Here is a 10,348-nt window from a genome sequence, read left to right as displayed (position 1 = left end):
GGTGGCCTGGCAGACGCCAGGGTCCCTGGAATTGGCGGGGAGGGGGGTGGGGGTGTCTATGGGGGTGAGAAGCACGTGAGTCAGCTCTGGATCTCCCACTGCTGTGTCCTCTGTGACCATTTCATGAGCCTGGACGAAGGCCAAATCCTACCAGGCTTCAATGGAATCTTGTAAGGTCTTGCATGGGTGTCAGCAGGGCAACTCAGGATACCCAGCAGACCCACCTCCCAACGCCAAGCCTAAGGGCCAAGTGGGCTCCAGGGACCCAGGGCGATCCCCAGTGGCACACTCCACCTATTTCCAGGTCTGAGACACTTTAAGCCACCAACAGGCTGGAGCAGATCAGGGGGAGGTGGAAGGGCCAGGACCCCCAACAGGAGGCCTGGGCCAGGGAGCTGCCTGGGAAGGGAAGGCCCGGGATCTTCAAAGAGCCTTCAGGTAGGACTTCGAGGTCAGGTGGGAGCACCATGGCAGCATCCCATCTGTTGTATGCAAGGCAGGAGGAGTCGGGCCTGATGGTCCCAGAAGTGCAGTCACCCTCAGCATGGAACAGAGGGCCCCATCCTTGGGGGGGGGGGGTGAGGGGAGCCCCAGTCGTCACACCAGCTGCCCTGGAAAGATGGAGGAGCTCAGAGCACAAGCGGCCTTTCCAGGTCGCTGGCGGGGGTGGGGGAGGCCCCGTGACCACGCACGTCTGGGCTGGGGGGCGTCCCTGAGCCCGGAACCACTCCCTGCCCCTAGGAAAAGGCAGCAGGATCAGCAGGCCACACCCAGCCCCAGGTGACCAACAGTCCCCTCTGCTAAGCAAAGGCCCACCCAGAGATCTGCTGCTGGCCAATCAGTAACCTCATGGGCCACAGGCTTGGCCAGTGGGGCTCTCTGGTCAGGGGGCTGCCCACCCTGTCCCCGGACCCTTCCTACAATGAGGGCCAGCAGGGGGCACGTCCTCAGGGAGGACACCTAGGTGGCGTGGGGGATGCTGGGCACACCCACCTGGGAGCCTGGCAGCTCCCAGGCCTGTCCAGAGCCGTCCCGCCCAGAGGGTGGCATTCCCAGACCTAGTGTCCCCTTCTGGTCCCTCAGAGCCAAGGGAGGGGGATCCAGGTGGGACCTGGAGACCAAGGCCAGAAGGGGTGGGCCCCCGTGGGTCACAGGAACTATGTGCCTTCCCAGAGTGGACACTCAAAAAGCCCTGCAGCCACCCGCCCTCCCGCTCTGCCCAAAGCCCCAGGGGCCTCCTGCCATGGGCCAGTGAGGAAGGAATCTACCGCCCCCTCCCGGGCCCTGCTGAGATGGAGCTTCCCCAAGAGAAGGAAGACAAGGGTCCTTGGAGCAAGAGGGCACTAGGCAGGGCCTGCAAGCTCGGGCGGCCACTGCCATCTGTAAACGCCACTCTGGCACCAGGCCACCTCTCTCACCTCACCCCTGGCTCCATGACACAGCTCCCTGAGCCCCCTCTAAGGGAGCAGCTGACACCCCCAACTGCTGCAGGTTGCAAAACACATCCTCCTGCCTGCTGGGCAGCCTCTCACAGGGCTGCTATGCCCACTTACGGTACACACCTCACTCCCACCTGCCCAGGCCAGGGGCTGCATGTGCTGTTGAAGACCGCCGAAGTTTAAGGGCAAGGAGTTCCACAGGCGCCCCACACCAGCTCCTAGGTGAAGATCTGGTACCAGCCACGCAGCAGCTGCTGCCCCTGCAAGCAGGACAGGCAATGCCCAGAGCCCCCTGTGCTGCCTCTGGGCTGCTGTCTGCAGTGGGATCTCAGAGGACAGCCCCCTGCATATAGTGCCCACCTGACAAACACCTCCACACACAGGGCCTGGACAATGCATTTTTCCCAGCAGCCACAGCGGGGCATGTACACTTTCGGTAGTTTCTAGAGTCCTCCCTGGGGCTGCACGGGCAGTGGCTGCCCCTCCCTCCCCATCTCAGCAGGTCCATCCACATCTGTCCCAGAACGGAGCTGGCCATGTGGTGCGGGTGCCCAGTTCTGCTCTGAGGCCACTCTGTCCGCTGAGCCTGGGTGCTTCGCGAGGAGCAGGTAGAGCCCCACTCGGGGCCCGGGACCCCTGTCCACAGTCCTCGGGGCGGCTACTCCAGAACCACGGTACCGCCCACTGCCTCTAGGGCTGCCTTGATCTTCTCGGCCTCGGCCTTGGCCACGTTGGCTTTGATTTCCTGAGGCAGGGATTCCACCAGCTTCTTTGCCTGCCAGAGAGCAAAGTCAGAACCTGGCCTGGGCCTGGGCAGGCCTGAGAGCTGTCAGTGACGGCGGAAGAGGGCTGTGCATTGCACGGAGCCTCACCTGGACGAGGTTGATGCCCTGGATGAAGTTCTTGATTTCCTTGATCAGCTTCACCTTGTCCACGGGTTTTGCCTCTGTCAGGCGGACAGTGAAATGCGTCCGTTCTTTTTGTTTGGGGATGTCTTCTTCTGCTGCCTGGCGGGGGGAGGGAGGGAGGGAGAAAGCGGGTGGCAAGATGAGAAAGGACGGAGTGAAGCAAGCAGATTCACTCCCGGGCCACCCTGTTCTGTAACCCCAAAGGCAAGGCCCAGGCCGGCTGCCCAGAAAAGCCTACGATTCCAGTGGGAGGCCACAGCAGGCCAGGGAGACCCAGGCTGCCCAACTGGGTGCTCTTCCTCCCTCATCCACTCCGCTCCATCTCTCCAGAGGCTGTTCGAAAACTGCCTTCTGTCCCTACCACCCAGCTCTCTAGTTTCCTTATCCTTTAAAAATTGTAACTTACGGGCTTCCCTGGTGGCGCAGTGGTTGAGAATCTGCCTGCTAATGCAGGGGACACAGGTTCGAGCCCTGGTCTGGGAAGATCCCACATGCCGCGGAGCAACTAGGCCCGTGAGCCACAATTACTGAGCCTGTGCGTCTGGAGCCTGTGCTCCGCAACAAGAGAGGCCACGATAGTGAGAGGCCCGCACACCGCGATGAAGAGTGGCCCCCGCTTGCCGCAACTAGAGAAAGCCCTCGCACAGAAACGAAGACCCAACGCAGCCAAAAATAAATAAATAAATAAAATTAAAAAAAAAAAAATTGTAACATACGAGACAAGGAAGAGTGACACCAAAAGTGCTCTGCACATAAAATAACGCTACAGAAAAGCAGTGCTGGTGCAGTGGTCAGCCAAGCCCAAGGTTACATACTGATGACAAATGTACAGCCAGCTTCAGCTCCACCAAGTGACCAACAATGGGACGACTGGGCGTGACAGAGCTCCTACTGTCACGAGTGAAGACTGCAGCGCCCCTAGAGCAGGGACCACATGACCCAACAGCCTGGGGCAGTCCTGGTTTGGGTCTGCTGCCTAATTATTAACAGCACCCCTTTATTCTTAAAAGCGCTCCAGTTTAGACAAGTTACACAGTAATTCTCTCTCCTTGCTCCAAATGTTCAGACTGTAAAGCCACCTTCCAGTTCATGGTGGGGGGAGGAGCGTGGATGACGCTGGTGGAACCATCAGACACATCTGGGATGTGGGACGCTCCACAGGACCCCTGACCTGGTTTCCTTAGTAGGTGATGGCCGGGGGGAGGGGGTTGAGGGCAGCAACCCAGATTTAAGAGGCTTGAGAAACCCAACAACCAAATGCAACACACAGACCTTGTTTGGATTTGAGTAAACCGACTGTTTTAAAGAAAGTCTAGAACTATGAGCAAAACTTGAAAGGGCTGGGATAGAAAACCCTGCTAATTGCATTTGTTGTGCAAAAAAGCTCACGGCAACATAAGGAAACACCTGTGCTTTCAGCGATGGATGCTGGTCAGAATGGATGCTGCAGCACACGAGGCAAAACAGGTCCGAAATCTGCCTCAAGCTTCAAGAGACGGGAGAAGCGAATATGGCAAAACCTTTATGATTATTGAGGCTGGGAGATGGATATATGGGTAATTGTATTATTATTCCTCCTTTCGTATATAAGTTCGAGACTTGTAACAAAACAAGCAAAAAAACAAGCAAAAGCTAAGAGAATTCAGCACCACCAAACCAGCTCTACAACAAATGCTAAAGGAACTTCTCTAAGTGGGAAACACAAGAGAAGAAAAGGACCTACAAAAACAAACCCAAAACAATTAAGAAAATGGTCATAGGAACATACATATCAATAAATACCTTAAACGTGAATGGATTAAATGCTCCAACCAAAAGACACAGGCTTGCTGAATGGATACAAAAACAAGACCCATATATATGCTGTCGACAAGAGACCCACTTTAGACCTAGGGACACATACAGACTGAAAGTGAGGGGATGGAAAAAGATATTCCATGCAAATGGAAATCAAAAGAAAGCTGGAGTAGCTATACTCATATCAGATAAAATAGACTTTAAAATAAAGAATGTTACAAGAGACAAGGAAGGACACTACATAATGATCAAGGGATCAATCCAAGAAGAAGATATAACAATTATATATATGTACCCAACATAGGAGCACCTCAATACATAAGGCAACTGCTAAAAGCTATAAAAGAGGAAATTGACAGTAACACAATAATAGTGGGGGACTTTAACACCTCACTTACACCAATGGACAGATCATCCAAAATGAAAATAAATAAGGAAACAGAAGCTTTAAATGACACAATAGACCAGATAGATTTAATTGATATTTATAGGACATTCCATCCAAAAACAGCAGACTACACGTTCTTCTCAAGTGCGCACAGAACATTCTCCAGGATAGATCACATCTTGGGTCACAAATCAAGCCTCAGTAAATTTAAGAAAATTGAAATCATATCAAGCATCTTTTCGGACCACAACGCTATGAGATTAGAAATGAATTACAGGGGAAAAAACGTAAAAAACACAAACACATGGAGGCTAAACAATATGTTACTAAATAACCAAAAGATCACTGAAGAAATCAAAAAATACATAGAGACAAACGACAATGAAACACGACGACCCAAAACCTATGGGATGCAGCAAAAGCAGTTCTAAGAGGGAAGTTTATAGCTATACAAGCCTACCTAAAGAAACAAGAAAAATCTCAAGTAAACAATTTAACCTTACACCTAAAGAAACTAGAGAAAGAAGAACAAACAAAACCCAAAGTTAGCAGAAGGAAAGAAATCATAAAGATCAGAGCGGAAATAAATGAAATAGAAACAAAGAAAACAATAGCAAAGATCAATAAAACTAAAAGCTGGTTCTTTGAGAAGATAAACAAAATTGATAAGCCATTAGCCAGACTCATCAAGAAAAAGAGGGAGAGGACTCAAATCAATAAAATCAGAAATGAAAAAGGAGAAGTTACAACAGACACTGCAGAAATACAAAGCATCCTAAGAGACTACTACAAGCAACTTTATGCCAATAAAATGGACAACCTGGATGAAATGGACAAATTCTTAGAAAGGTATAACCTTCCAAGACTGAACCAGGAAGAAACAGAAAATATGAACAGACCAATCACAAGTAATGAAATTGAAACTGTGATTAAAAATCTTCCAACAAACAAAAGTCCAGGACCAGATGGCTTCACAGGTGAATTCTATCAAACATTTAGAGAAGAGCTAACACCTATCCTTCTCAAAATCTTCCAAAAAATTGCAGAGGAAGGAACACTCCCAAACTCATTCTATGAGGCCACCATCACCCTGATACCAAAACCAGACAAAGATACTACAAAAAAAGAAAATTACAGACCAATATCACTGATGAAAATAGATGCAAAAATCCTCAACAAAATACTAGCAAACAGAATCCAACAACACATTAAATACACCACGATCAAGTGGGATTTATCCCAGGGATGCAAGGATTCTTCAATATACGCAAATCAATCAATGTGATACACCATATTAACAAATTGAAAAAGAAAAACCATGTGATCATCTCAATAGATGCAGAAAAAGCTTTTGACAAAATTCAACACCCATTTATGATAAACACTCTCCAGAAAGTGGGCATAGAGGGAACCTACCTCAACATAATAAAGGCCATATATGACAAACCCACAGCAAACATCATTCTCAACAGTGAAAAACTGAAAGCATTTCCTCTAAGATCAGGAACAAGACAAGGATGTCCACTCTCACCACTATTATTCAACATAGTTCTGGAAGTCCTAGCCACGGCAATCAGAGAAGAAAAGGAAATAAAAGGAATACAAAGTGGAAAAGAAGAAGTAAAACTGTCACTGTTTGCAGATGACATGATACTATACATAGAGAATCCTAAAACTGCCACCAGAAAACTGCTAGAGCTAATTAATGAATATGGTAAAGTTGCAGGATACAAAATTAATGCACAGAAATCTCTTGCATTCCTATACACTAATGATAACAAATCTGAAAGAGAAATTATGGAAACACTCCCATTTACCATTGCAACAAAAAGAATAAAATACCTAGGAATAAACCTGCCTAGGGAGACAAAAGACCTGTATGCAGAAAACTGTAAGACACTGATGAAAGAAATTAAAGATGATACCAACAGATGGAGAGAGATACCATGTTCTTGGATTGGAAGAATCAACATTGTGAAAATGAGTATACTACCCAAAGCAATCTACAGATTCAATGCAATCCCTATCAAATTACCAATGGCATTTTTTACGGAGCTAGAACAAATCATCTTAAAATTTGTATGGAGACACAAAAGACCCCGAATAGCCAAAGCGGTCTTGAGGGAAAAAAACGGAGCTGGAGGAATCAGACTCCCTGACTTCAGACTATACTAAAAAGCTACAGTAATCAAGACAATATGGTACTGGCACAAAAACAGAAACATAGATCAATGGAACAAGATAGAAAGCTCAGAGATAAACCCACGCATCTATGGTCAACTAATCTATGACAAAGGAGGCAAAGATATACAATGGAGAAAAGACAGTCTCTTCAATAAGTGGTGCTGGGAAAACTGGACAGCTACATGTAAAAGAATGAAATTAGAATACTCCCTAACACCATACACAAAAATAAACTCAAAATGGATTAGAGACCTAAATGTAAGACTGGACACTATAAAACTCTTAGAGGAAAACATAGGAAGAACACTCTTTGACATAAATCACAGCAAGATCTTATTTGATCCACCTCCTAGAGTAATGGAAATAAAAACAAAAATAAACAAATGGGACCTAATGAAACTTCAAAGCTTTTGCACAGCAAAGGAAACCATAAACAAGACGAAAAGACAACCCTCAGAATGGGAGAAAATATTTGCAAACGAATCAACGGACAAAGGATTAATCTCCAAAATATATAAACAGCTCATTCAGCTCAATATTAAAGAAACAAACACCCCAATCCAAAAATGGGCAGAAGACCTAAATAGACATTTCTCCAAAGAAGACATACAGATGGCCACGAAGCACATGAAAAGATGCTCAACATCACTAATTATTAGAGAAATGCAAATCAAAACTACAATGAGGTATCACCTCACACCAGTTAGAATGGGCATCATCAGAAAATCTACAAACAACAAATGCTGGAGAGGGTGTGGAGGAAAGGGAACCCTCTTGCACTGTTGGTGGGAATGTAAATTGATACAGCCACTATGGAGAACAATATGGAGGTTCCTTAAAAAACTAAAAATAGAATTACCATATGACCCAGCAATCCCACTACTGGGCATATACCCAGAGAAAACCGTAATTCAAAAAGACACATGCACCCGAATGTTCATTGCAGCACTATTTACAATAGCCAGGTCATGGAAGCAACCTAAATGCCCATCAACAGACGAAGGGATAAAGAAGTTGTGGTACATATATACAATGGAATATTACTCGGCCATAAAAAGGAACGAAATTGAGTCATTTGTTGAGACGTGGATGGATCTAGAGACTGTCATACAGAGTGAAGTAAGTCAGAAAGAGAAAAACAAATATCGTATATTAACACATGTATGTGGAACCTAGAAAAATGGTACAGATGAGCCAGTTTGCAGGGCAGAAGTTGAGACACAGATGTAGATAACAGGCATATGGACACCAAAGGGGGAAAACTGCGGTGGGGGGGGGGGGATGGTGGTGTGCTGAATTGGGCAATTGGGATTGACATGTATACACTGATGTGTATAAAATTGATGACTAATAAGAACCTGCAGTATATAAAAAAAGAAACAAACAAAACAACTAATACTAAACTTTCATTGGGTTATTTGTATGGAAATATGTTAATATAAATGTTTCAGACATTACATGACATTAAAAAAAAAAAAACAAAAAAAAACCAAAAAACCCAAACCAAACCATACCCAAAATTAGTTTGTGGACTCAAGTCTTCTGGTTTCCACAAAGAGACCCAAACTTGCCCCAGCTATCCAGAGGATGGGGCTGCCCCTCACCTCCCCCACTCTCTGCTCCAGACCGACATGCTCCATGGCCCACGTGCCTGCCATCCCTCTGCCTCACTGTCGTCCTCAATTCCTCAAGTTTTCCCTCAGGGTCACCTCCTCATTGCAGCCTTCTTTGAAACTGTAACCCTCCCCGTCTCTTAAGTTTCTTCCTTTTTCTTTTCCCCATTCTGTTTGATACAATTTCTTTTTTTTTTCGTTTCCTCTCCTTTGGCTGTTCCCCTTCTACTAGGAACATGGTCTTCATGTGGGCAGGGACCTGCACATCCTTGGCAAGGAGGAGGTCCCAGGGAGGCTGCAGGGGCACCCACAGCCAGAAAGCGCACACAGACCCGCAGGGTGTGTTTGGTTGACACAGGAGCCAGATTAGGGACGAGGAGAGAAACCTGGCTACGTGAGGTGAGGCAAGATGGCAGCTGGACACCAGAGAAACACCTCTTTGTGCATGGGACACCAGCCTGATCTCACCTCGGGGGCTGCTGCGGCAGGGGCAGCACCAGGCACCATGCCACCCATCGGCATGAACCCCACATCCTGGATCTTCAACGTTTTCTGCAGGAACAGAGAAAGGCAGTTTCAGGAGCTGGCCATCACACCCAGACACGCTCAGGGACACGCCTGGCAAGGTCCTTGCATTCATGGAGCACGCTTTGGACAATTTACCAAACTCCCAAATACCCCAGGAAAGGGCCCCAGACCTCCCTACCCGGCCTGAGCCATGATACCTTCAGGAGCTCGTTGAGGTCTGAGATCTCCAGCAGCGTGAGGCTGGCAATGTCCTGGACCAGCTGCTGGATCTTGGGGGGGTACTCCTTGGGGGTGTTATCCAAGGGGGCACCAGCAAGGGCCTCCCCCCCTCGCTGGCTGCTGCATCTCATCAGGCGCACGGAGCAGACACGAGGTACCTGTTGCCTAACCCCCATTCAAACAGTCATCAGCCTGGCACAAGCAGGTGACACGGACCAGGCAGGTAGGTGCCATGAGCTCAGAAGACCTAGCTCCTTAGTCCTGACTCAGGTTCTCAGACTCCAGGGTCCACGTGGATAACAAAGGGATTTCCCAGCTACTTTATGTCCTTCAAAGGGCCTTAGAAACCCACATAACTGTATGCAGACACGCTACCCACGACGTTGTTTCCGGCTTGGATGAACTACACCAACCCACAAAGGTAAGGCAATTACTTGAATGCATTTTGCGGCACAAAGCCTTTCAGAACCTAGGGCCCCTGGCGATAGAACGCCAGATCCACTCATGGAAGTCCTACCACGTCACTGTGCTGCCGGGGAAACTGAGGCTCGGAAAAAATCAGGGACCGGTCCAAGGTCATCCAGGGCCACCCCGGAACTATCGGCGGCCCCCGCGGTTAGGGGATCGTCAGGAGGGAGCCCCGCGCCCACCACCCCCGTAGGGACCCACCGAGTCCGGGGTGGTCCCCCGCCCGCGGACGCCGCCCCGACCTGCACCCTCAGTGCCCGCCTGCCCGGCCAGCGGCGGCCTGCGGTACCTGGCGAGGCGGAGGGCGGCGGCTCGAATCCTAAGACACGGCCCCCATAGGAGGCTTGCGGCCGCCGGCAGCATCGCTCCGTAAGCGAGAAGGTCACACGCGGCTCCCAGTAGGAGGGACGCTCTAGCTGCCCGGACCGCCGAGCATACGCACTGGGGGAGGACGCTCTAGCCGCCAGGGCCGTCGAGCATACGCTGTGGGGAGGGCGCTCTAGCCGCCAGGACCGCCGAGCATACGAGCTGGGTGTTGGGGGAGGACGCTCTAGCCGTCCGGGCCATTGGGCTTAGGACCTGGGGGATGACGCTCTAGCCGCCCGGGCCATCGGGCATAGGAGCTTGGGGAGGACGCTCTAGCCGCCCGGGCCATCGGGCACAGGAGCTGGGGAGGACGCCCTAGCCGCCAGGGGCGCGGAGCAGACGAGCTGGAGGAGGACGCTCTCACCTCGACTTGCCTCCTCTCGCTCCCAGATTACCCCGAAGGCGGCGGACGGGACAGGCGCAGAGCCTCGTTGGCGG

The 10,348-nt window shown here is 49.5% G+C and overlaps 1 protein-coding gene across 1 annotated transcript; it reads right to left on the bottom strand.

The window, feature by feature from the left end:
* Window positions 1-1,823: 1,823 nt before the first annotated feature.
* MRPL12 (mitochondrial ribosomal protein L12) lies at window positions 1,824-9,965 on the bottom strand. Its single transcript, XM_036836878.1, has 5 exons — window positions 9,834-9,965; window positions 9,055-9,241; window positions 8,798-8,881; window positions 2,312-2,446; window positions 1,824-2,214 (listed from the first exon to the last, which is right to left on the bottom strand). The coding sequence occupies exons 1-5, from the start codon at window positions 9,905-9,907 to the stop codon at window positions 2,098-2,100; spliced, it is 597 nt and encodes a 198-aa protein (XP_036692773.1). The 5' UTR covers window positions 9,908-9,965; the 3' UTR covers window positions 1,824-2,097.
* Window positions 9,966-10,348: the final 383 nt, after the last annotated feature.

This window comes from Balaenoptera musculus, chromosome 20 (genome assembly GCF_009873245.2).
Source record: "Balaenoptera musculus isolate JJ_BM4_2016_0621 chromosome 20, mBalMus1.pri.v3, whole genome shotgun sequence".
Classification (NCBI taxonomy): Eukaryota; Metazoa; Chordata; class Mammalia; order Artiodactyla; family Balaenopteridae; genus Balaenoptera; species Balaenoptera musculus.
Note: the sequence above shows the minus strand (reverse complement) of the source record. Positions and strands in the feature narration are given on the sequence as shown.